At 38.7% G+C, this 27,807-nt stretch overlaps 1 protein-coding gene across 1 annotated transcript; it reads left to right on the top strand.

The window, feature by feature from the left end:
- Positions 1 to 338: 338 nt before the first annotated feature.
- Positions 339 to 27,163, top strand: RHPN2 (rhophilin Rho GTPase binding protein 2; the record flags this gene model as incomplete). Its single annotated transcript, XM_084294447.1, has 15 exons — positions 339 to 422; positions 9,870 to 9,985; positions 11,564 to 11,692; positions 14,654 to 14,729; positions 16,425 to 16,502; positions 17,181 to 17,305; positions 18,257 to 18,423; positions 20,685 to 20,872; positions 21,593 to 21,749; positions 22,208 to 22,327; positions 22,481 to 22,675; positions 23,605 to 23,681; positions 24,391 to 24,537; positions 25,407 to 25,562; positions 26,912 to 27,163. The coding sequence occupies exons 1-15, from the start codon at positions 354 to 356 to the stop codon at positions 27,161 to 27,163; spliced, it is 2,052 nt and encodes a 683-aa protein (XP_084150573.1). The 5' UTR covers positions 339 to 353.
- Between the last annotated feature and the right edge of the window lie 644 nt (positions 27,164 to 27,807).

Raw genomic sequence — 27,807 nt, forward strand, 5'->3', positions numbered from 1 at the left:
CGGTGCAGAGGGGCGCGGAGCACCCGCTCCCCCTCAGTCACTGTCCGGCCACGGATGAGGGACGCCTCACCCTACCCCTGCCGGGACGGGGGCTGCCGGGCCCCGTGGGCTGTGAGGGGGAAACGTGAAGAGAACGACCGTGCCACACCGGGGTTCTTCGTGCCGCGGCCACCCGCCCAGAGAGCGGTGAGGGGCACCGCCGTGAGGCGGGGCAGCTCCTCCCCGCTGCCGGAGGTGGAGCCGGGCGGTGCCGTGGGGCAGCGCCGACATTTCCCGAAGGGTCGAGGCTCCCCCGCAGCAGCGATCGCCTCCTTAGCAGCAGGAGTAGCAGCAACAGAGAGACTCGCCTGGAGATGACGGACGCCCTGCCGCCCCGCGGCTGCCAGGCGGCGGAGCCAGCGGAGGACAGCTACTTTCGGAAGGTGAGAGGCAGGCTGTGCCCTAGGGGGCTGGGGTGGCCGCCCCCTGCGCACCCTTTAACACCCTCAGCACCCTCACCTCCCTCATCTCCTCAGGGCGCGGGCGGGCCGGGGTCCCGGAGGGCGCCCGTGGGGTCCCTGCTGCCCGCCCCAGGATCTGAGGCGGCTTCACCGCCTCGGTGCCCGGCGCTCTCCCGCCTCCACAAAACGAGCCAAATTCCACCTGACTTTTTTTTTTTTTTTTTCTTTTCTCCTCTCTCTCCCTTTCCTACGTGTTTTTCTGTTTGTTTCTCGCTACGTGTCCTTGCTAGCTCTCGTGTGTACCTGTAGGAAAGCTCACTGGAGTGAAGCAGTCAAGTTAACAGGCTCGTTAGGAAGTTTTTAATAAACATTTGCCCTAATTACTCTTCAGACTGACTGGGTTCTTTCGGCCCAGCAGCAGCCCCAGTACGCGAGGCCCCGGGGCAGGGGGGATGTGGGGGCGTTTTTGGTGGCACTTGTGTATTGGAGACCATAAACTGCTTATTCTGTGGGGAAAACAAAACGTGAACGGCTTATTGGCGTTCTCTTCTCACAGACATCAAACCCTGTGCTACGCTGCAGCTGCCGTCTGGATTACACCCTAGGGAGGCACATTTGCTTTGTTCTGCTGCCTCCTTCACAAAACGTTTGGCTTTTGCTCCCAGTAGTGTCTGTATTCATAAGCCTGCAAAGCTTAAGCAAACAGTATTGCCCTTTAGCAGAGGAACTGCTTGCAGCTGAAAAGGGCGAAGTTTTACTTGTGCCTGCCGTGCTGTGAGGAATCGGCACTGCCACATAAACAGCTAGGCAGACTGAAGCGAAACTTTGACCAAATCTTGTCTGGTTTCTTCACTTGAGTAATCCTACTATAATATATGGTGAGTAATCACTTAGTAGTCCACAGCACGAAATCATGAAGTGTGGCAAAGTTGTAATTATTTAGAGTTTTCACAGCTATACTTTCTAGAGTACTGGATGCCTGCGGGCTGCCTTGGTAGTAGGCATGTCAGTAGAACTTGACAGGTTTTTGTTAAGTTAGGTACAAATTGTCTTTCCCACTTGTTCTTCCTGGTGGGGACAGGCTGCAGTTTAACAGTCACGTTGTGCTTTGTAAGTCGTAAGAGGAATATACCTGCTGTACTCAGACTGGCTGGAGGGCTGGGTCTTTCTTGATGACGTTATTGTACACTGGGGATAAGTTCAATGAAACAACATTAGGTCTGTGTAAACTTCATACGCTGAAAAGGTAAAAGGCTTTTCTAATATAAAAATACTGTATCCAAGATCAATTTTATATCTGTTTATGAACATCTTTCCCACTTGTCTTAAACCACTATAAAATGGGTATGAAACTGATGTTAAACAAATCTGGCTGAGCCAGAGTTGCAGTAGCACACTTTATTTACTCTGTTAACTCAGGAGATCTTTGAAAGGCTCATCTAGCTCCTACATATCTTTAATACAGTTGCAAACTTCAGATCAAGCTAGATGCTCAAAGCCTTCTATCCCTAAAAGTTAAATGTAAACGGAAAACCAGTATTCCTTGTTATACATTAGTTGAATGGTCTCAAAGATCAGAGCTTCCATCCAGAAGAAAACAAACTAACTTTTAAAGAGGAAAAAAGCCTTCTGGAATGTTGTACAGATTTAAGCCGTGATCCAAGAAGTTACTTTGATAGAATTACTCTTTAGACCTTATGTGTTCATTTGAATGGTATGCTAGATGACTTAATGTAACAAACTGATAGAACTGGTCATGTGTGTCCACGGGTTTCTCCCCCACCTCTCAAGAGCTCCTTCACGTTGTTTTCCCTTCTCTTTCTAAAATCACACTACTTAGTTTCCCTGAAAGAACACCAGAATCATTGGTGAAGAATCACACTGGTTTCCAAGGCTGTTGGTTGTGTTTTGAGATTGAAAGATGCTTATTTAATTGATCTTTGTTCTATAAACTGTGGAGCAAGGTGAAACCACTTGCTTTGTATCAGTACTGCTCACAGAAGGGCTTCCAAATATTCTTTATGCAGAGTGGTTGTCTTCTGTACTCTGCCAGATTATATGCAATTTTAGCACTGAGAAATCTGAGTGAGTAGTTCGTATAATATATCAATTTGTTCTAGACTCTGATATTTTCTTGTGATGAATGAATTGATGTGGGAAGTATACTCAAAGTTTATATAGTACCCTTTTGTAGTCTTGAATACAACATACCAGAAAGTGACACTGAATATACCCAAGATGCAATATGTAAAAAAATTAATTTCCTTAATTCTTGTTTAGCTTTTTTTCTATAGGGAGGAGGTCCTGTAAAACTATGACTGGCTCTGTGTAAAGGGCAATGAGCAGAAATGTGGAAACAGAAATATAATCTTCCTTCCTGCTTTCGGACCTGTTGCCACACTAGAAAGTTAGTCTTGCTGTGACTCTGCCAGGTTTGTCTTAGATATGATGGTGGCAGCTTCTCCTGGCCACTCCCTGCACCATCCCTCAGGCTTCCTTTTACCGTTCTCCTGCAGTGACCTTTCTCCTCCTCTTACCCCATATTTGTGTCCTTTCTCTCTTTCCTCCCCATGGCAAAGGCCCCTCATCTTTCTATATGCAAATTGCAGTTTCCTCTTCTTCCTGAGGACTTCCCCACTTTTTTTTTTTAAATAGATCCCCTGTATGATTGCACACCTTGTTCTGTTAAAACTACGTATAACAGAACTCTGTCAATATTGCCCTTACTCCATTCCCCTTATAACACTCCTCAGAAAAAGAAGTTTCTTCAACTGTTTCATTAGTTAATTAGTGAGGGATTTTATTTTTTATTTATATATTTTTTTAAATCCTTGCTGATGTCTTGGAGAGAATATGGCAAGGTGGTAGAGGTACCCTACTAGGGCTTTCCATCAAAGAGGAGATGGAGCTTCTTGCTTTCTGGGAAGATAGTAGCAGGACCAGCTTCCTGGGGCATTGTCTTGTTTATCTCCGCCCATTACATGTTGAGAGTGTAATTCAGTTTACCCCATGGTATGATACCAGGGCACACTGTACTCATAGTTCTGGGTGGTGCAAGTGCTCACAGATGACTAGCTTTGTGCCTCGACCTCTTCCATGCAGAGTTTCACGTTCTTTCATTGGTTTTGGCTGTGACTCTGTGAATCGAGCATGCTTATGCCAGCCCTCCATTCACGTCCACTCCCTGTATTTCCTCCCATGCAAGAATCTCCGTGACCAGTAGAAAAGAGTGACAAAACTAATGATAAGAACAAAGAACAGCTTGTTTTAAAAGTAGAGCAAGGCATTCACATGGGAAGGATTTTTCAACAGACCAATAGTAATTAAAGCAGGTCTATCCTTGTGTGCTGTTTTGCTTACCTGAGATGCTGCTTGTACTTCTGGGAAGTCAGTCTTTAAGCTTTCCATAGTTCTGTGAATTGCTTGGCTGCTCAGACCTCTTCCTATTTTTTTTTTTTTAGTTACTCTTGAGTTCTCATGGGAAAGACAATTCTGTTTTCCAAGCTGATGTCTGCTCCCCTCCCATGATTACAGCACCCCACTAAACCAGTATGGTACCACAAAGTAACCCAAAGAACAGGTCAATATACAAAACACAGGATGGTTCTAAAGCTGTGTTCACCTAGCCAGAGGATCCAACACTTGCATGGTGATCTTAGTAGGGTTTTACCAGTCCTGGGACTTTTCCTGTTGGCTTGGAGCAGAGGAAGGAAGAGATTTCTAGCAAGTTCTTTTTAATACATCTTTGCCACCTTGGTTTATTGCTTTATAACTCCTTATGCAGATTGTAACTTTTCAAATTTCCTGATCGGGAAGCTGCAATAGATAAGATAAAGCCTTAGTTCATTTTTCAGGCTTATGCTTTCTGTAGGTCTCCAGATACCTGCTGGTGGTACAGCACCGAGTGTCCCTTCTTCAGTGTGGTTGTTTTGGATAGCAGTAAATTGTGTTGCACGCAGGCAGAGCAGCTGGACAGCTAGCTTAATAAATCTTTAGATGCTGGTCAGGTGAGCGGAGATGCTTGTTTTCTTCAACCTTTCTAAAGGTTTTGGCTTGGTCTGTGAGACTAGAAAATTGCCATCTAGACCAAACTAGTGATTCAGAAAGAAAGACAGTACATATTAGTCCTGCCTGCCAGGGGAAAGGGCTAAAAACAGAACACAGGCAGTTCTGTAAATAAAGCACCAGGCTGAAAAAGATGATAGGTATGGTAACCTGCTCGTGAGTCAGCACTTCCCTGATTAATCCTCTCTCCTTCCACTCCTTAGCTTTTGGGCTTTCTTCTGTAGGGTTTCCCCCTGCCCCGCTGTGCTTAATGGCTCAGTTTACCAACCTGCTGCACCTGTGCTTCCACTGGGCTGGAAGTCTGTAGTCATTAGTAGCCAGGCAACCATTAACATTAGCATTGACACAGGAATATTTATTTGTCTGTTTGTTCTCTTTCTACGTGTCTAGCAGGGACAGAAACAATGTTGTGATGATTCACGCGCCACTTCATGCCATGCCCTGACCGCTCATTGTATACAAATTCAAAAACCTAAAACTGAAAGCAGACCTGCATGTGAGATAAGGAATCCTCTGAAATGTGGTTCATCAGGGGACAGACTTCTCTGACTGAATACTGATTTTTTTCCTGTCGATTAGTGAGTGGTGCAACAAGATACTATTGTACAGAAAATACGGATTTGGAACTTAATACAAAGATTAATTCTGAAAGTTTACATTAATAATTTGGCCAGGTACTTAGATCTGTAAAACAATTGCTTATGGTATGGGCTCCAGAAGACAAGATCTTCTTCACCCCTCTCCCCCTTATTTTAACCACAGATAAAAAACACCTACTATTGAAAGATTTGCAGTATATGGCTAAAACTTCAACAATGAACCAACAGAAATATGCAAAAAGCAACTTTAATTGTAGAAGATAGGATCACTTCTAAATTATTACGTATATTTCCTGAAGTCCTACTAGAAATACTAGTGTGAATTTATTTACCATAAACTCTATTGCAGCCAAGGAATTTACCTCCGTAAGTTAAGTCACATACACATTTAAATATCTGGAGGCTATGGCCATTTGCATACTCCACAGGGCTTTACAAGCAGCACAGGTTGCACTGGCTGGAAAGGAATGTTTTATTTTAAGGAAGAAGGCACACCCAGTTTCAACTCTGTGTCACCTTCAGACAGTACGCGGCTCATCTTAAAAGTTCAAACCACTGCTTCCACAAGTCATACTTATGCTAACTAAAGATGCTTCCTGTGATTGCTCATTGTTAGGCAAACACTCATGATTTTTGTTTGCATCACAACTGGGTATCTGACCTTATGCTTCTATTTTAGAGAAATAACTCCTAGGCGTTCAAGTTTAATACAGGTATTTCTTTATTTGGGATCTGTGTTTTTGACAGCTGTTTTCCTTCCATGAAAGTTTCCTTCCATCACCCCTAACCTCAGATAACCACAAAGATACTGCTTGTGCCCTGCAGACTGGGGGTCTGAAGGCTCTGTCAGGTGGGAGGTGAGCACTGGTTTCTTGCATAGAGGCAAGATGTTGTCCATTGACAGCTAACCGGGAGTACTTGACTGCAGGTTTGCCAGGCTACCCTTTCTTTCTGCTTCTGTGTAATCTGAAGAATAAAATCTTCCCCAAATCCCATGTGAGCCCTGAACAGTCCATCAGCTGCTTTCCAGCTCTGCATGACCTCCTGCTGTTAAGCAGGCTGTGCCTGGTCTGAGAGACAGCAAGTCGCACTGAGATCCCACAGGCATTCATAATGCAGCTGTTTGCCAAATAAGCACGTGTAGGACAATGTTTACAGGATTAAAAATAAAAACCAGTGGGATATCCAACCACCTAAGCTCAGGCATTAATTCTAACAACAGATGAGCAGGAATCCTATTAGAATCTGTCAGCACACTCCATTAATTAGTCAGAGGATTGCTATGAAACGTTGGCCCTGAATAGGCCAGCCTTCATCAGGAGATGCACGTTTGTTTGTTTAATATCAGTTTCTGTTTCTTCTGAGAATTTATCTAACTAGGTACATAAATAATTAATGTTAACAATCTGTAACTGTTGGTGTATGGGTCTTGCTTCTGAAAAAGAGGCATTAAAAACATACCAGATTCCTGATTGTGCAGCTCAACCAAGCAGGAAAAAGTAAAAGTAGCTAGCAAATTGAACTTCAGGTTTTTAAGAGCTTCTAGTTTTTCAGGAGCTAAGAACATTATTTAGACACTTCAAATACTTTGTGAAGTGTAGCTATACTTCAAGGGTGGGAGAAGGCTTTAAAACCGATAGCTTAGTTCATGATTTGAAATGTCTGTACAGGAAAGCTATTTTTCCAAAAACACATGCAATGAAAGCTTAAATCATACCCTATTATTGGTAACTTTCGCATCTTCATTAGCAATAAAAATTCTTTGTTGTTATTGAATGAATAATTTACAGATGGCGGATAATAAGGGTAAGATCCAGTTCACTCTCCAAGTTGTCTCGACTCTGCAAAGAAATAAACAGTAATTAAATGACCCATCTAGCATCCTGTTGACAAGAAGTGAAACAGTAGGTGTGGAAAATGCAGGGAAGGTTGGCTGCCAGCTGTTCTAATGTACATCATCATTCTTGGGGTTATGCAAACGTGAGCCAGTTGCAAACGCTGGCTGAGAAAGGGACCTTCTACATGGAGGAAAACAAAAATCTGTCTCCGAAACAACACCTAAGTGCATAGAGTTGTGCTTCACACAAGGGGAAATCTTCAGATTGTCTTACTTGCCATAATGTTTCTTGCAGGTGTTGGTTATTTTTACTGTTCTGACGAGTAGCAGCCTGCATTGAGTTTTTTGGCAGCCTGATAACAATAGAGTTTAAGCCTGCACATGAACACAAACTAGCAGTGTCCCCATACTGTGTGCAGGAGAACTAAAAAGCACAATTTTCCAAAAGGTAAAATATGAGTTCCTTATTGGCCTTGAAGTGGATGGAGGTATGTGCTTGCAGCAGGTGAGTCTATCCTGAAAATAGACTCCTCTGTCCCTGTGAAGCCTTTCATCAGGGAGACAAAAGTGCAGCACTTACAACCCACTGGGGTTGATATGGATACCTCAGTTTGTTAGCTCCTTCTCCTTTTAGTCCCCAGGGGATGTTTTTTGCATTAAAGCTTCACATGGAGATTAGTAGCTGGCCCCAAAACGAAGGGGAACATCTCTGCCCCTTTTGTTCTTAGCACAGAGTTTCAGGTCACTGCAGTTTTGCGCTCATTGTTCAGCTGGAGTCTGTTTAACTTCTGGGCTGGACCTTGATCAAATGTCCATGGAAATAAACAAAACACTTCTGCTGAGCTTTGTGGGCTTGCGAATCAGGCAGTTAATCTCTCTGAAAAAGTTTCCAGAAATAGTTGTAAAGGAGTATTTGAATGATGTCAGGAAACCTGTTTGGCATACAGAAAGGTAGGGGAGGTGTGGATAGAAGCTGTGGCTCCATAGAGAAAATGAAGACAAGGGTAGCATGTTGATACATTTAGGAAGGATGCTTGGACTAAGCAGTTTGGGCAAGAAGCTGAAAGAAAACATCACAGACCTACACAGGTGTTTAAAGGTGAGAGGCCCAAGAATCAAGTATTCAAGCTGAATACAGGAAGCAAGATGAAATCATTGGCAAGGTTGAAATGAAAAATGGCGTGGATAAAATGGAAGGGGAGAAGGCTTTGAACACCAGTACTGGAGAAATATCATACAATACAGAGTGAAGAAAAAGCAAAGCAGGAAGAACAGCAGCAGCCCAGAAGAAGTTACAGGCTAAGAGCAGAAAGCAATTTGTAGATACAAGACCATGTTGTACTTTTAAGTATGCCTAAGTATTACTCCTCCTAATCTGAGATAAATGAACAAGTTTGCTACACCTGCATGTACTCTCCAGTAAAAAGTTCATCTTCTCTGTGTTCTGTTTGCCACCAATGCATTCTCCACAAAGAGAGTATAGAGAGCACATCCAAGTCTCGGGCTTCTGCTGTAATTGGTCCTTCAGTGTAGAAACATTTCTGCGATGAGAGTAATCTAACGTGACATGTTTTTTCAAGTTATCTGGCAAACGATGCTTTGGAAGACGTTTACACAAGCTTCCTGTCATTTTACCTATTTATTAACAAACTTGTAAAACTAGGGATTTAAAATTAACAATATTAGGCTATAGGCTTTCTCAGATAAACTTGTGTAATCTGGATTGATCAGATCGTTGCTCAATTGCCAGGTCAATTTGCCTTCACTTGCTAACCCAAATAAAGACTTGTTGATTAGAACTTCATGTTCTATTTAAATACTTGCTTTTGATGTACTGGTATGTCATTGCCCGACCACTCATAATTAGAGCTTGTTGAGAAACTTTTAAATGCTGTTAGGTCACAACCACATTCTTCTAGTCAAAATCCAAGAGGGAGGTCCAAAACTGCCTAATCTATTGGCTGGGGTACTTGTGGGAAAGCTTGAGTTGGACAGAGCTGAGCCTGTTCTGTGTGTAGTGCGTGATCCAGCAGGACCCAGCTAAACTTGACACCCAGCAAGGCCACACAAAAGGGCATACTTCATTTAAGGGTAAACCTTAATAAAGAGTGATCTTACTTCAGAATCAGTAGTTAAGGCTGTAGGGATGTGCTGGTTGGCTGTGATGAGTATTAATGTTCAAAGACAGAAGCCTTTTCAAAAGAAGGGGGGAGCAGAGGCAAAGAGGAAAAACAAAAAAAAAATGACAACAGTGGAACTGAAACTTCTGTTTAAAAAAAAAAAAAACTGTTAAGAATGTGTTCCTCTCAAACAAAGTCAGACAAACATGCAATCCTATTCATCTGTAATAGTTTTATCTTATCACTGCTCACTGGAATACAAAGGTTTGAGCACCAGAAGGAACAAGAACAGAGATTCTTAGAAAAATTCTTAAATGTGTGAGCTGTGGTGCTACATATCCTGCTTTCTGATAAATTTGTATTTCAAGCCTTTATCTCTTGGTATGAAACTCAGATATTTCACAAAGGTTAAGAGGAGCATTACTAAGATTTATTGCCTTGTCAGATTTTTTTTTTTTTTTTTAATGAACTGTAGGAATTTAATAGCACTTTGTCAAATTCAGTTGTAATTGGACAATAGCTTCAGAAGATTTTTAGGGGAGAACAGACTGGCTCAAAGATGTGCATAAGCCTTAAACCAGATATTTTCAGCCTGTAATTTAGTGTCACATGCTTTGATCATGGCGTCTCTTTTGTTTTTTAATAAGATTGAGAAAAGAAATACTGTCAAAACAATCATTTGTTACTGATGTTAGTGTAGGTAACTGGTATTCATACAGAACCCATGCCATTAAAGGTCTTTCAAATACAGCATTACTCACTTGTCAGAATCCTGTAACGACAACAAAACTTGTTTCCTTTATTTCAGGGATGTAATCCTCTTGCTGAGACTGGTCGAAGCAAACTACAAAACCAAAGAGCTGTCTTAAACCAACAGATCTTGAGAGCAGTAAGAATGAGAGCTGGTGCTGAAAATCTTTTACGGTATGTGCCATCGCTTCCTAGTTCTCTGGCCTAAACAGCAAAATGATTTCTTTAATTATTACTAATTTTTTTTTGGTGAGGAGAGAGGGGAGATGAATGACTGCTGGATGCTTTGTGAATATTCCTGCACTAACTCTGTTGAGTTACTGCCCGCTATAAAGTGCGCTTTCAAAGCTGCTGTGTTGCAGCATACAGGCTGAATGTTAGACTTACTGTAACTATCTTTCTTGCTTTGTTTGGTCAACTTTATTGCTAGTAATAATGGCAAGTGAACCTTGTCAAGAGCAATATAGCCATATTAGAGATGTTTACCTGGACAGAATATTGGGGTTTCTGGGAAAGATACTAGAATCCCTGCTGTGGATGGTGGTAAGCTAGCCCAAACATTGAGCCTCAATAACATCATAATTAAATTGCAGCTATCATCAAAGCTTGGCCATCTATTTATGTGGTGCTCAAGATTCACTCAATTCTGTATTTACATCCAGCGTGGGTTATGCAGGCAGCAAATTTTAACACTGCTTAATCTAAGCAATCTCAGGAATCCAGTGAAGTTCAATATGGAAAACATACAGATAATGTATATTTAAAATATGAAGTACAAGCTTAGAATTGTAGCCTTGGGATATGCAGTTCTTCACCCAGATGCTCAGCAAAACTGAAGGATGTGCCCAGTAGAGCCAGATGTATGAGAAGATTATTCATAAATATTTATGGAGGTTAATTTTAACTTAAAGGTAAAGACAAAATGCTGCAAATTGGACAACAAAAAACTTGCTTTTTATCTCAAACTCACATCTGTGTTTATTGGTAATAGTTTAAGTTTCTTGTAAACAGTAATACTGTATGGAGAATCGGGTTAGAAATAGGCGTACAATGTCCTGAAACATGCAAATAGCAAATCACGCAGAAATGCTCTGGGGCTTGTATTAATACCTGCAGTGCTAGCCGTTCAAGAAGTTATAATGTAAATATATAAATGGCAAAGGAAACAAATTAAAAAATCCTATTTGCTTCAGAAAAAAAAAAAAGAATTATAGAGAAAATCATATTGTATTACAAAGAAACTTTTCTACCTGTATACTTGGCTGTAAAACATTCTGTAATAACTGTTTTATGTAAACCTTGTTTTCTTTATTGTTAAGATCAGAAGTCTCAGCAGATCATTACTTAGTTAAACAAAGTGGGAAAGTCTCTTTTGAAAAAATATTTCCGGATTCTCCTCCCCACCCTAATATCTTATAGGAAGAGACTGCATAATCCTAAAACGGGATAGTGATTCTGTTTAAAATGCTTTATTGTTACTGATTAATGTATCTGAAAAAGAAATTGAGCCTTAATCTTACAAAAAAATAGCACATGAAAAATCTTCTAGGTGTCTGCATGCTATTAGCTGGAAACTGTCTTTCTCTGTTGACAGTAACACTAATAAATTTTGAAACATGAGGTCTTGTATCATCTCTTAAGGGGATAAAAAAAAAAATCTTAAAAATGTTGAGAATGCTAGCAAGGGGGTCAGCAAAGCTTTCATACAAAACCTGTTTCTCAGCAATAAAAAAAAATCACTTCTTTCTGCAGGGCTACCACCAACAACAAAGTACGAGAACAGGTACTACTGGAACTAAGTTTTGTAAACTCGGACCTGCAGATCTTAAAGGAGGAATTAGAAGGACTCAACATCTCAGTAGAAGTTTATCAAAATACAGAGTAAGTTTAAAACTAAGTTACTCAATTATTAACAGATCTTCTATTTGCCAGTGGAAATAAAACTGTTTCTAGATTATTGTGAATGCTGGACAATAATTACCTGAAAGAACAGAGAACTTGATAGGAAGAGAACATACTTGATAGTAGATTTGTTGACTAAGGGCTAGTCTGCATATTTGTCTTTCACTTGAGAAAGGTATGTGCCACTAATCCTTAGATACGGAGTTCCTTCATGGAGGGGAATATTGTAAGAATTGAAAGGCCTTGGGGCATTATGGAGAAACACACAACGCCTAGTAGAATTTGAAGTACTAGGATGGCCAACTGGTTCACAGTGTTTTGGAGTGAGCAAACCTAGTTGCACCTATCTGTTCTCAAAGGCATACAACAGCCCTCTCTTTAGCTAGAGGATAAAGGAACAACACTGCTTTGGAGCTCAAAGTAGACTTGAGATAATCCTTAAGGTGCGCGTTACAGTGATAGAAAGATATAAATTAGAGGACTAAAACACAAATGTGTAATAGATGAAGTTGGAATTGCTCCAAGATGTTATCTCAACTTGAAAAAGCACACAAAACTTCAAATTGCATTGGACTTCCCAAATATGAAACTTTAACTTCAAAGTTTATTCACTGTCTGAATACTGCAAAGATTTCTCTATAGGGTACATGTTTTGCTGCTTCTGAAACTGAATTTCTGATATTTGATTAACATTAGCAGCTCAAGATGTAAACTAAAGTGCTTCGTGGGAGGGGGGTATAATTTTAGATCCTTCTTAGCACTGTTTTTGGTAAGGTTTTAACTTGTGGGTAGACTACAAGGAAGCCTGAATGCACAGGGACTAAGCATGTTTCCAGTGGGGTACGTTTCCAATATATGCTGTCCCACTGCAAAATATCTTATGTTTTATTTTTTTTCTCGGAAGAAACTTGTGCCAAAGTTCCTACCATGACAATTCTCTATACGATGAGATAATTATCTTTTTGTTGTTGTTCAAAATCTTACTGGTCTTCATAGGTGGATGTGAGCATAGGGAGCAGCAATGAAAGATATGGCTATGCTAATAAGAGTGAGACTCCAGCAATGCCAGTCCTTCTAGTTAAATATTTGAAGTATCTGGATTCTCAGTGAAGGACGAGCAGTAGGTCAGGCCCCAAGGCATGCAGAAGCCTTGTGGCTGGGCAGCAGTATGCTTTTTCTTCTCTCCCGATCCCTTCCCATTCTGAGTTTTGCGTTTTTGCCACTGTGATGCTGTACATTTGAAGCTCTAGATGCTTTTTATATGTCATCCACTAAAATAACCCACTCACTCTGTACCCGCTCACCAGCCTTTAATAGCAAATAGCCATTAATAGCTACCACCTGAATCCATTGTGTACAGTCCTCAACATGAGGTCACACCCACATCACTAGGTTACAGTTTATTGTATTGCACTGGTCTGAAGGGCTGGTCTTCCCGCTTATTGCGCACGTCTCGGCTGCATTGAGCAGCATAACACCACTTCTGCTCCGACTTGGAAATGCAGGACCGCCTCCCTAACTGTCCAATGCCTCCATGATGTAATCCGTGCTGACTCCATGGGTGTGGGGCCCCTAGGAAACTTGAAAAATAGAAATGCCTCTGCGTAACAAATGCCAGCGTCTACAGGAACTGTGGGCAGCATTAGAATTCATTAAATCAGTAAGGCAGGATTTTGCTTACATGTGTCTCACTTCCTTCCGAGGGAAAAAATCTGGATACAAAGTGATGTAAAAGGGTTGTGGTTTCTTCCAAAAGCCTCATCAGGAATAAAATTTTCACTGCCTGTGGTGGTGTTTTTGCTCTGTACCCTGGAAGCCCCTTCCAAGCTAGCAGAGCCACTTTCTGGATCATGCAAACCAGTTTTAGCACTCTTCCACTGCTAAGGAAGCTGCATTGTTACTCCTACCTTCCCCAGATAGAATTTTCTCCACTGAGAAAGTGATTTTGCTGGTTCTGCTGATAAGACCATAGATGAATCACACCCGTGTCATTTTGTAGCTGGTAGTGGTATACTCCGAATAATGACTATGCAGTGAATCAGCTTGCAGGAAAATGGAAAATATCAGATAAAACTCATAATTGCCAGATACTAATCCATTAAACCTACTAAGCAAACTACGCACCTGGAAGCAATCCTGATCTAACTCTGATCTCTCTTTTTTATAATAGGGTAATATAGAGGAAGAGCAATATAAGTAGCTTTCATACTGAAGGATAAATGGTAGTTTTTTTCACTTTTTAATTAAATGATAAGAGTCCCATTAGCTAGTGTTGTTTACTAGTGTGATATGGGTTTAAGTCCATAATATAGACGCGTATTCTCTTGAGGATTAGATTATTATTTTTTATATCACAGTTCTCATCATTATCACCCTTTGATGTTTTATGGTTTGAGTTGTACACAAGGTTAACACCTTGTTTTGTCTCAGTAGTTCTCAAACTTCCTAGTCTTAGACCTTTCCCTGTTAAAGTTGGTACACTTTGGCCCCACTTTTCCCTGTTAGACACATCACTTCTACATAGAAAAACATTGTTAACATGTAAAATACTGATGATAATTATTGATAATTACAGTAACTCTTACTGTGGCAGATGTCCTAGCAGTTGTGGAGCTGTTTCTTGCACGTATAACTTGTGCAGGTGTTTAAAGGTAGAGCTAAGTTTCAGTAAGCCAGCTTTTGAAAGTCTTGTTTTCTTTTCTTAGGGAAAAAATAGTCTCAAATGAAAAAGGCACAGAGAAATAACTTTCCTCACTCATCTCTAGTACTCCCAGGCTACTAAGCAGACTTTCTTGGAAAGGAAGGACCTGTTCTAAACTATATAAGTTTTACCTGAGCACCCATCAGCATACTAGTTTTCTGTCATCAAATGAAACAGAAATAATCATTGACAGACAAATATAAAACTAAGATTTCTGAATCTTTTAATCTTTTCCACAGAGAGACTTTCAGCATTCCCTTGGTACCTCTTGGCCTGAAGGAAACCAAAGAAGTAGACTTTACACTCCCCCTCAAGGTAAATTTCAGAGATACATTTCAGAATACTTAACAGAATTTGCATTTTAAATTTGTTTGAAGAAGTAGGAGTAACTTATGTACAAAATATTTTTTGCTGTATTTGTCCTAGAACTGTGATCACAGTGTGTTTAAAAATTACCCAGTAATTACTTGGGTTGTTGCCCTGCTCTGTGCCTTAATTTACATTCCAGTGTAAAGAGAACTGGGCCTGCTTTCTCCTGGTGTGCTTAGCAGAGATGAAGATTTTAGTGTTTGTCCCATGCTTCACATTTACTAAGCACTACATACTTGAAGTGATGCAGATCTTCCTTGTTAAGAAGCTGTTACAGTTTAAACAGCATGACAAATAATTTAGTATAATTTTATTCTCGGCCTGCGGTGGAACTATTGGATGGTTTGGTCCCTTTATGAATATTTGGCTTATTTGTCCTCAGTTTTAGATTTGTTTTTGATTCTTCAAGGGACAAGCAATAGTTAAAATATGCTGTACAGGAGCACTAGGTGTTTTATCTTGGGTGGAGGTGAAGGGGGAAGATGGGTTTAAACTGAGAATAATCTTTGGGCTTTCAGGGGAAGCTACAAGTAACATTTGGAATTAGTTACGTAAAATGTTACTCAAATTGCAAAACAAACATAAAACTTCACTTTTCCTTCTGGACTTGGCAAGTTCAAAGATTGAATGTGATACCATTCCATTCAATATTTATTACTGAAATCAGTATTCAATATTTATTTATGGCTGTTCCATTCAATATTTATTTCTAACCCCCATGTTACAGCTTCCTTGGCCTTCATGTCCATATTTTCCTCTTTATGATAGCACCTGAAATAATGTATCTAAGTAGGACAAGGAGTCAGAAGATGTTATAAGAAATCCCACTTTAGAGACAGTATAGTTACATGAATTAAAATGAGCATAAATAATAAAAGAATCAAAATTCCTTCTATAGTTTTTGGTTCCAATAAGATTACAACTGATTACTGCTCTAAGTGTAAAGGAAATAGTAATAAAGATTTTACTGAGCACAACGGAATGATACTCCAGTTTGTGCTAGCCAAGCTAGCTCAGTTGAAAAGCAGAGTTGCAGCGTTATTACCACTTGTTTGTGGGCTAATATGCCTTGCCACCTTCTCTACTTTGGGCCTTTCTGTGTATTGTGCGATGTGTTATTGAACCTCATGGCAAACTGTCTTTTATTATCATCATAGAAGTTGTCTTTGCTTTTACATCTGTAGGTTAATCTTGATGGCCAGATTATACTACCACTTATGCTGTTGTAACTGTGCTAATTTCAGTGGAATTGCACTACTATAGCTGACAGGAATTCGGCAGCCTCTTTCTGTTAACAAGTTTTTATGGTCACTTTATTCCCTTGTTATTTTAGATAACAGGGTTCATTTATCCCTTTCAAAATCATTAAGTGTTGTTGTTTTAAAACTCAATAGAGTTGATATAATAGGTGTTTGGTACCTTTACACCAGACTTAAATTTGGGTTTTTCTCTCAATTAAATTATTAGTTCTGCTGTCTTTTTGAAGTCTCATCACTCACTATATGTTGCCATACTATTGACTGGAGGAGACTAGAAAATGTGCAGTTCAGGACTGAACCAATTTTGTACTGTTGGGAACTGCAGGGAAAAATAATGAATAGCTTAGCTGAATTTTATCTGTTCAAATATTTTATTTTTTAGGATTTTATTCTGGAACATTATAGTGAAGACAGTTCGGAGTATGAAGACGAAATAGCAGATCTCATGGATCTCAGACAAGTAAGTTGGAGTATGGCATAATGAGATTTTTTTTCATGAGATCTTTTAATCTAAAGTTACAAATATTAACATTTGTGTAGAATCGGCATATGTCACTGTTACTTATGACTTATTATATTCTTACTGACTTAATTTCTGAGATATAGAACATGAATCTCCATTTTCTAAGAGTTTCACAATCTGAGTAAAGAACAAGTGAGAAAAGAATGAATTTATGCAAAGTGGTTGAGCTATTGACACAGCTTTGTAAATCCCAGCTTATCTATTCTTTTCACTTGAAGTATTGTAAATTTAGTAGGAAGAGTGTTCAAATGAGTGCATCTCACAAAGAACTGCAGTGAAATGGTGATTATTTCTAACTACTGTTTCCAGTATTATATTAGAAACAAAATTTCTTTGTAGCTTTCATAAAATGCTTGCAACCTTTGTTTAATTAAGTCTGAGACTCACAAACCAGGACCCTTTTTCTTCCATAAAAGTTATGTGCTACTTCTGTGTAGCTGAAAAACTCTTTTTTTTTGGAGTACATCCATATGGTCTTAAGCTTAGTGTTCTCGCATTCCACACGTTTCTATGAAATGCAGAAGTCCAGAGGAAGTAGAGCTTTATCCTGGGTGTTGCAGTATTCATCCTGTAACTCAACAGAATAGACTTAATTTTAACCTGTTGTATTTTAAGGCTTGCCGCACTCCTAGCCGAGATGAAGCTGGCATTGAGATGTTGATAAGCTATTTCCTTCAACTTGGTTATGTAGAAAGCAGATTCTTCCCACCTACCAGGCACATGGGAATTTTATTTACGTGGTAAGTGTGGAGTTTGTTTTTTTTTTAAAAGAACACGGTTAATCTTTAACTTGTCTCCTGTTTAATTTGAAACATGTCTGTGCTTCTCTCCCCCCCATCCCAGTGTGCATTGTCAATAGTGGTTGGTGGTTTTGTGGTGTGTTTGTTTTGTTTTGTTTGTTTTTTGGTATTAAGTGTAAACCTGAATACAATATGTTAGCCCTTTTCATACTTAGGATGAAGCTATTGTCTGAGTTATGTTTTGGGCTACAGGTCTGCATAAGGGAAAAAGGGGGCAAAAAATCATTTTGGACAACTGTAGATGTTTCCTGGACTCTGAACTTTGTTGCTTGAAGCAGATGGGGAATGGGTCAGACACTCCTTCGGTTTCTTGAGTATCTGGCCCTGGAAAGAAGAATGATGTAATTTATTATAGTGTAGTGTTTACTACACTTATGAGCAAGGATGATGGACTCTGAATTCAGAATTTTGATTTTTGTGATTGAAAAAAATGAGAACTATGATACAAGCAAGAAGATTGTTAATAGTCATAACTGCAAAAAGGAACTTTAAAATACAAGTTATATAGGGTCAGAATATAAGGGCCAATAGTTAATCTGTGGCAACATCTAATAGTGCGTGCCTGATTAAAAAGTACAGGAACATAGCAAGCACGTAGGAATACTTCCCCAGGATGCTCTCAGCCTCAGTAATGTTTTATAGGCACTTACTAATATGCTTCTGGAGGCATTGCTTTAAAACCTGAAAACTAAGTCTTAAAACCATTCTGTAGTTTGCAGCACCTAAATTGTCATTGCAATACATAATGGTGTTTCTAATCACCTTTATTTTTACTGTAGCAGAACAATTATTAAGAATGACACTGTTCTTTTGGAAAAACTGAATGAAAATATCTGTAGTTTCAATGGGTTCTGCACATCTTAACACTTAGTCTAATGTTTGTTTCCAAAGGTATGATTCTTTCACAGGTGTTCCTGTATGTCAGCAAAATCTGTTGCTTGAAAAAGCTAGCATTTTGTTTAATATTGGAGCCCTCTATACCCAGATTGGAACAAGATGCAATCGTCAGACCCAGAATGGGCTTGAAAATGCTGTTGATGCTTTTCAGAGAGCTGCAGGTACAAATATAAAATACAAAATATAAAAACACATTTATGTGAACGTTCCTTATCTCAGCCTGACATCCTGCAAATTTGTGCATTTTTTTTACCAAATTCCTTAAGCAAAAAAGGTGCAATAGGGAAATTCAAAAAGTCTAGAGAAGATCTGAGATGAAACTTTAATTCAAAACCTGGAACTGCAGTTTGAATGTGCTGATAAAGACAGTTAATGCTGTGGTTAATGATTAATGAATTGTAGTTCAAAGGTCTTAGTGATAGTCCTAATGCTAACTGTTTCATTTTGTTCATTCTTTGTTTCATGGGCATAGCTGCTTTGGCCTCTGTGATATTACATTGGTGTAAAATCTGTACAATAAACAATTTGAAGAGTTAATAAGGAGCTTAGAACCCATTTTTGTATGGTCTTTTCAGAATTAATCTTACTATGTTCTATGGTGAAATTTACAATTCATTTGAAGTTGGCTACCTAGGTTGTCTATAGATTCCAAAGGCAAACATTCAAAATACTAAATTTCCATCCCAAGCAAAGAAAAATGCAAATTCTAATAAAGGGAATTGGATCCCTTAAAATAACATTTTGTAGAAGCTGTTGTTTTTTCTTCAAGTAGTTTTTCTAATTTTTTGTAAATATCATCTGTGCTACAAATAGTGCTTAAAGACACTACCTATGTAATTCATATAATTCATATGTACTCTAAGATTTGTTTTTGCAGTAACAATCTGTGCTGTGGGTTTGCTCTGTATGCTGCAAACTGTGAACCACATAATAGGATTGTCATATAGCCCCTTTTCTGAGCACACAGAACAGCTATCCAGAAAATCCGATGGCATTTCTTCATGCATTTATTAAGTAGATTTTGGTTTTCAACCTTTGTATCTTACAGATACTAAAATTTCAGGTAGAAAATTTGTATTTGAGAGATTTCTCCGTTTTGCAGCTGCTCCTTCCATTTTGCAAATGAAGTCACTACTTTTCAATATATTTGCAGAACAGAATTAATTCACAAATTTAAATGTATCATCTACTACCACAATACCTTTCCAGGGCCCCAAAGCAACATGCTCAAGAGGCATTTCATTGTACCTGTGCATGGCTCCGTAACACTGTTCATTATGTTGCTGGAGACATGATATACAGCATGTATTAACCATTTCTCAGTGCTGAATGGAAAATGTTGGACAGAGTTTATTCTCAACAAAGCTCTCACTGTGTGTATGCTTACTGTGTAAGCAGAACTATGTTGAGAACCAAAAAGATTTTTTTTCTGTACTTTCAGTTCCTTTTTGTAGGGCGCTCTGTCAGTACTTGGATGTGTCTGGCAAATGGCTTTAGGTGGTGGTGGAAAAATGCAGAGATGGCCATAATTCAAATTTGTGTAAGGATATATTAAGTTAAAAGATACAAATATAACATAGAAAATGAAAGATATCAGAAACTGGCAGTAGGAAAACATAGCACAGCATGGCAGAAATAAAAGAAGTGACAAGAAGTAAGATTACAGAAGGTGGGACACTCAGAAAGCAGAGGTCTTATCTTTGCACTTGTTTAGTATTATCAGTAATTAGCAGGCCAGCAGAGCTCACTAAACCAGTTGGATGACATGCATGCTGAAGGTTACGCTTTCATATGTGAAACTGTTCCTTAATATTTGCACTACAGCTAGTGTTTGCTTTTAATGTGATAAATGATAGGAATGATTAGTATGTTGGTGAAACCAAATGTCTAGAGCAGAATGTAATTTTATCCAATTAAATATACTGTCCTAGTTTACTTATATGAAACTGAGCTTCCATTTAGCAACATCTACGAAGGAGACTCATAATTAATAAGTTTATACATTTTTCTCACTCCATTGAAGGGTTCTGCAATTTACAGTTGCATAGATTACTTTTTTTTTCTTTCTTTTTCTATATAAAAGCCCTAGCCTACGACCCCCATATAAAAGTCACATTCAGTTCAGCGTAGCTTTATGGTCAGTCACCAGAACTGTTATAAACAAATCTGAAGGTATTGCCCTTAAAACCTGTATCTTCTGCTGCTCCTCTGAATTGTGATTTTGAGATCTGTACGTTTTATGGGAATGCAAAGCAAAACCAGTAGGTCAGTTTAATTTTTATGCATACCAGGAATCCCTTCAGATTGCTGTAATTCAGTACTAGAAACCTTTTAATCTTATTATCATACATGCTAGAATTAAGTTCACCCATTTCTCTCTCTTTCTGTAATGCTGACCAAAAAAAATAAATTGTTCTTTCAGGAGTCCTAAACTACTTAAAGGAGACCTTTACTCACACACCAAGTTATGACATGAGCCCAGCAATGCTGAACGTACTTGTAAAAATGATGCTTGCTCAAGCTCAGGAGTGTGCTTTTGAGCAGATGAGCCTTCCTGGAATACGCAATGAGTTTTTCACACTAGTGAAGATGACACAGGAAGCTGCCAAGGTAAAATAAGAGACTTAATACTTAGTCTTTAAAATAACGGTTTCCAGTGAGGTGTTACTAGATAAACCTCTAGTAATATTAAGAGTTTATTAAGCCTAAATTCTGACAATTGTTAATGAAAACCCAAAGTAGCAAGGAACAGCTCAAACTATATTTAAAGTTGCAATCTTGGGCACTTGCCAAAGCTTGTTTTTTGTTTTTTCTTTTAACAAGCAATTTGCTGTATTGCTCTACCAAACAGTACAGACCTTGTCCACAGTTCAGCATACAAAAGAGCAGAGTCTTTTGTGTGGTTCTCTGTTACATGCTGAACACTCAATCTGTAACTTCCTAGTGGCTTGAGGTTGAGCAAACCTAAGAAGTCCAAAAGAGTAACTGAATTGTAACTGGGGGAAGGGCACAGAATCAGATTGGTAGCTGCAGAGCTGCTTTGGGACTTGCATGAAAAATGGAGAGGCAGGCTGTGCCCCAGAAGGTAGCATTTGTACTTGAGGTTGTTGACATTAAAAATTGGGTATGAAAACAGATCTGGATATGCTTTCTGAGCCATTTTGGAATAGAAGAGATATTACTGTCTCCTTATTAGCCAAAGTGGTCTATCTTGTGATGGGTTGCACATAAAATTATCTCAAGGCTGACTATAATATCCCTTATTTGAGTAACTGAGCTCCTAATAACTAATGTAAAGCTGTCACATTTCAATTCTGTGCTTTATTTTAGGTGGGAGAGGTTTACATGATGGTTAACACTGCAATGACTCAGGAACCAGTCAAAGAGAATATCCCTTATTCTTGGTCTAAACTGGTACAAATAAAATCGGACCACTACAAAGCTCTGGCACATTACTTCATTGCCACCATTTTGTGTGACCATGAATGTAAGAATCATGTTTGATATATGTACATGTAAACAACACTAACAAACATGTAAATAATTATAATTTAGTCTGTGAATACAACAAAGAGCCTGGAACATTGGGGAGTTTCAATGTATGTTATTTTGTGGCCACTTTCCTGTCCAGATACGAGGCCAGGCTTCTTTGTCCTTCACAGAAGACTGGAAAAGTTCAACAAGCTACCTCTTGCAGAAACAGAAGAAATGTTATATCTATTAATCTATTATATGCTACTAAGTTGTTTAATTCTTGTGATTATGTTCTGGCTTTAAGCATTTCTTGCATACTGATAAAAGTCCTAGAAATGTGAAATTTATGTCAGTGTATATATGTAAAAATATCTGCGTTTGGAGAGAAAGTAGTAACTGTTGCACAGTACTCTGAAAGAACAAGGTGCCAAGAGATGTGCGATGGCTAATGTTCTATATCCATTCCTATAGTGCAGTCCAGTGATGATGAAGATCAGCAGGAAAAAGCCCTGTCCCAGTTGTATGACTACATGCCGGAAGGACTGATGGCTCTCACTGTTTTAAAGGACAAAGTTCAGAGAAAACAATTAGGTAACTGACAGTTTCCTGCTTGGCAGGGGGTGGGTGGACCAAATGATCTCCAGAGGTCCCTTCCAACCTCAACCATTCTGTGAAAAAATGAAAACAATCCTTTATTTATTCTGTGGAAGACAACCAACAGTTTCAATTTTTTTTTTTTTTCAGGGAAAGCACACTTACGCAAAGCTGTTGTTTACCATGAAGAAGCTCTAAGAGTCTGTGGTTTGTGCAAAAAGCTTCGGAACATTGATGTTCTTCAGGAGGTTCTGACAGCCGCACATAAGCGCTCACTTCTCAAATATGCTCAGCAGGAGAAGGAAGATGACTTTCTCAGTCTAATCCAGACTCCAGATATCCTTCGTAAGTATCCACAGCTAGCAAAAAGGGTATCTAAACAATAATCTAGTGCCCAAATTAAGTCAATTAAGAGTCCTATTTTCAGGTATTGCTGGGCTACCCTTTTTCCTCTTCCCATCTGAAAAATGCAGCCTTTTAACTGTGCTTTCAATTAGGCAACCCAGCCTTCCTGACTGATTAAAGATGACTTTTCTGTCTTTTTAAATATGATCCTAATTTTTTCTCCATTAATCAGTATTAATATTTTTCTGAAGTAATGTATATATAACTTGAAAGTGTCTTATGATGACTCCTTTTAAGGGACTAATAGAATAATCTTTGGATCATGTTAATGAGTCAACTTAATGAGAGGTACACAGATCTATTGAAGACTTTAAAGAGAACAGGAGGGTAGGTAATGGATATGCCTGAAGGAGATGAAAAAAGGTGGTGTTAGAAGATCAGTTAAGAGCTACCAGTAACAGTAGCAATAGCGTGCTTTTATTATCTGTTGTGTTGTAAAATATTTGCATGTAGGATCACGGAAGTACTTAGAGAATGACATCTGCATACATGTGTATGCTTTCATTCAGATATGACTATTAAACAATTTCTCTAACTTATTTCAATATAAATCAGACGTTTGTAAGTACTTTGCTAATCTTACACAGATACATGTATATGTATACATAGGAAGAGGGGAATGTCATAGTGTTGTTTGGATGGATTAAGCTTTCTGCACTGATACCATGATTTCTGAAGACACTTTTAATGTGATTCAGAAACATGTCTTTCTATAGAGATGTGAATCTCCAAACAAATGAGTTTTTCTATAGCCTTATAAGAATTCAGGATAAATTTGTATCTAACTTAGAATGCAAGAAAAATACAGTGTAGTATGTATTTTAACTAATACTCAAGAGAAAATTAATTTGTTTTTCTTTTTGTTTTAGCTAAAACAGAGCATAAAGTAGAAACAATCACTCCTCAATTTTCCAAGGTGAAAGTGAAAGACTTCTTTCACAGATTGGTATGTAACATGCCTAACGACCTCTGTCATTTCTAAATTCATTCTAAAATGAGGGAAGTGACACAAGTATTTTAGCTTTTTTTGGGGGGGAGGAGGGGAGAGAGATCCCGTATTCTGTAGTAACTATTTTTTCAGAAGTTATTAGAGAGATCAATCCTAGCTTTAGAGGCTTGAAACTAGCAAAGAATAAGAGTGCTGTTTTTTATATGGCATTGTACAACATTCATTCTTGATAAGCTTCATAAAAGTCTCACGAAGTTTCAATAGATAGTTTCATACAACTCAAAGGTGAGGAGAAACAAGTGGTATCAGGAAATGGGCAGGCAGAATACGTAACATTGCATGCTACCAAACCAGTCTTTCAGGTGTCTGTGTCTGTCAGTGGGCAAAGGGAATGGGGAGTTCTGGTTAGGATCAGAGTACGTGGTGTTTCATGAATCAGTTTATCTCCTCCAAAACGGAGTAACATAGGACCTTGGAGTCTGCAGACTAATCTCAGAACAGCTTGGCAGTTGCTCTCATCCTGCTCTGTTTGAAGTGTCACCTGAACAGCCCTGAAGCAGAGCTGAGCACTTCTGGGATAAATCTCAGTTCTGTTTCCATGGAATTAACTGGAAGTTAACCTGAGTTAAAATGAATGAATAAATAAATAAATAGAAACGCCTACTTACAAATGACAGTAAACCATAATACGCTGTGTTACTTCCAGGGCCCACTGTCAGTGTTCTCAGCCAAGCAGAGATGGACGGCTCCACGTACCATTTGTTTCCACTGTGAAGCAGGAGAGCTGGGATTCAGCCTTAAAGGAGGCTCACCTGTACAGATTTATTGTCTTGATCCAGCTTGCTCTGCAGCAGTAAGTAGATTGGTGCAATATTAATGATTTATCTTCATACCCTACCAGTACAGTCTTTTAAATGCAATTCTAGCTTGTTGATATTGGTGTATGGAATATTTATTGAGTTCTAGTGTATGTCATTGTAGTTAATTCATACAATCTGAATAAGTTTTTATTGCTACATACACACCTTAGATGTTAGAGTATTCGTATCCCTGACATCATATTAAAGTACAGTAAGTAGATTTCTTCCTCTGTCGACACTTAATAGGTAGAAAATCCAAAACATAAAATAAGTGTGTTATCCCCCATCTCATTCAGGAAGTTAGAAGGAACATAGAATCTAGAAAGTAGCTACAATAAGGATGAGTATCAGGAAGGGAGGTTAGCATGTGCCAAAGAAAAATGAGGGGAAAGTATGTTTTAATGGCTTCTAATATACTGCCCTTGTTTTGGGAAGAAGGGGATAAAACAACATACAGAGATGAGCATAGCTTAGCTATAGCAAAGGCAGAAGCAAGCACATAAGTACAGTTGAAAATATTAAAGAAATAGAAGTGAAAACTGGAGAAAATACCTCATGGAACATAACAGGGCAGCAAAACCAGGTTTCACTTCAGAGAAAAGTGAAAAGGACATAAAACAAGCTATGAGCATACTAGAATCATATTTATCAACGGTAATTCCACAAAGGAGGTAACTTGTATAATTGAGATATTTGCATGTTTTTATCCTAGTTATACACTTTTGTTCCACATGTCTGGCTAGACAGTGGTTTCATGGCTTCTAAGAAGGAAATGCCTTTGGGGTAGATACTGCATGATGACAAAAACACTTTATACAGCTTTATAATTCCAGATTGTAACCTGTATGAAATCTTTTGACAGTCGGTGGGCCTAAAAGAAGGCGATTACATTGTTTCAGTTGGTGGTGTGGATTGCAAATGGCTTGGAGTAAATGAGGTGCTGGAAAAATTCAAAAGCGTGGGAGAGCAGCCCATTGAGTTTGAGGTTATCAGTTGCCAAGATACAACAGCATCTATGGTAGGTAACGAGGCAAATACATTTACAGATTTGATATGATTGTTTTTTTTCTTATATTTTCCTGGCTTCAATCCTTGATTATGTTTACTTTCACACAGTTAGATATCCCACCTTCACCACTGAATATATGAAGTGTTTAGCCATGCGTTCTGTTTTAAGCAGTGCGTTTAAAATGAGTTGAATTTGCATCATGGCTTACCATGCTATAGTGCAGTCTGTGTGCATAAGAATGGCTTGGGGTTGTGTTTTTTGTTGTTGGCAGGTTGTTGTTAGTCGAACATCTTAATTTATTTGCAGTAAAAATTCCATGGCATATTTAACTTTCCCCTAACTTGTCGCAGAGAATAAAGAAGGTTATCATCCTGTTCAGCAGAAGAAAAGCCCCAATGAAACATTAATAGAATACAGTAGGGCATCCAAGACATGCTCGTTTTCTATTCACTGTTAACACAAATGATCTGTAAGTGTAGAAGAATTCACAGATTAATGTAATGTATGTGTTTGGTTTTATTTTGATGAACTTTAACTATATAGTTAGTTACTAAACTGCTGTGGAAGCTTTAGACTAGGGAAAATTGATCACAAGATTCAAAAATGTTAAGCTGTAAAAAAAAAAAAAAAAATTATTTGTAGCGTGAAAGAACATGTAGTTCAGCTAAATCCACTGCTTCATGCTTCTAGCATTCCCTGGCAAGCTTAGGCACTGAATTATTGCTGCCTTAGAAGTGATCAAGGTGCCCTTACTGCCACTGGGTTTTCTTGTTTTAAGTTCATTTTCCTTACTCAATATAAGGAATTGCAAACTTGCCATTCCAAGCTGCTGCAGGACATAAAAGGCTAGAATATAATCAGACACAGCTAAGATAAGGTGGAGAGGGCTGTGCCTTCCAGATAACCCAAAAGAACATTCTACAGTAGCTTTTGTTGTAATAGCTGCAATCAACACTGAGCTTGTTCATGGGTGTTTAACAAAACAAACTCTTAAGACTTTCTGGACTCCAAGGACACCAAAAACTCACCTTGAGAGATTTGTGCAAGAACAACATACTCAAACTGTGTGGAAAGGTTACCATATACGTCATACAGCACTTACTGGCTTCCAATTTAACTTACACAGGCTGTGTTGTTACAGATTCACAAGTCCCTTTACACTTGCATAGTATACCTCTGAAGTCTACTTGGGCAAAATACCAGAATCCTGCACACTGAAGGACTTTGTGTTCGATTATTACATAATTAGCACAGAAATCTTGCCATTGTCTGCCTTGAAAACTATTTGCACCATAATCTTATCTTCAAACTTTTGACCTATTTATTGACTGATTCTTACGATTCTTTTCTTCCTATAGCATAGTAAGAGTGCAACATATTCTGTGGGAATGCAGAAGACATACTCCCTAATCTGTTTAGCCATGGAAGAAGATAAGATTGATCAGACCAAGAAGGCCCCGCTGAAACTGCCTTTTCTAAGTTGGGGAACTAAAAATAGACAGAAAGCTGCAAGCACCCTCTGCCTTCCTTCTGCTGTGGCTGGAAGTTCTCAAACTAAGAAAAAGCTTTCTCCTTTTGCACTTCTGAATACAGAAAGTTCATTGTACTGAAGTTTTCAGAAGGATCCGTTAACATGAAGGTTTTTCCTTTGAAAATGTATATAAAATATGTTGATCGATGTTATCCTTATATACACTTGTATAAACTTAGACAAATGCCCTTGACTTTACTTGCTGTGTATTGAGCCACTATGAAGATCAGAGGCTAGCAAAAACTGTAAAACTTGAGTAAGATTTGAATGTTAGAACAAAATGGTTTGGGAGGTGTAGAATAACACTTTGTAGATGAAAGAATTTCTTATACGGAGACTGGATTCCTTTGGAATTCCAAAATACATTATAACTAATTTTTTGTAACTATTATAGACTTATTTATTACAAACAATGCTGCATGCAAAACAATAGGTGGCACACTGATGATTTTGCTGTAAAAGTTTAGAGTTGATATAAATTGCTTCATACTACTTTATGGAATTATCTTAAACAGCAAAGGAGAGAGAATAATGTTATTCAGAAAAAAAACTAACCTTTGCCAAAAGGTAGTGTAACAGACTTGTGGTTTTTATACATAGACATTCTCTTTGAGAGTACTAGGTGTATTCTGTGGAATAGTTAACTCGGGAAAAGAATTAGAGGGCTTAGAAGTCAAATGATCTTTTAGACTACAAAAGAGTTTGACTCTGCTCTTTTCCTGA

Source organism: Netta rufina (assembly GCF_964035555.1).
Source record: "Netta rufina genome assembly, chromosome: 13".
Lineage (NCBI taxonomy): Eukaryota > Metazoa > Chordata > Aves > Anseriformes > Anatidae > Netta > Netta rufina.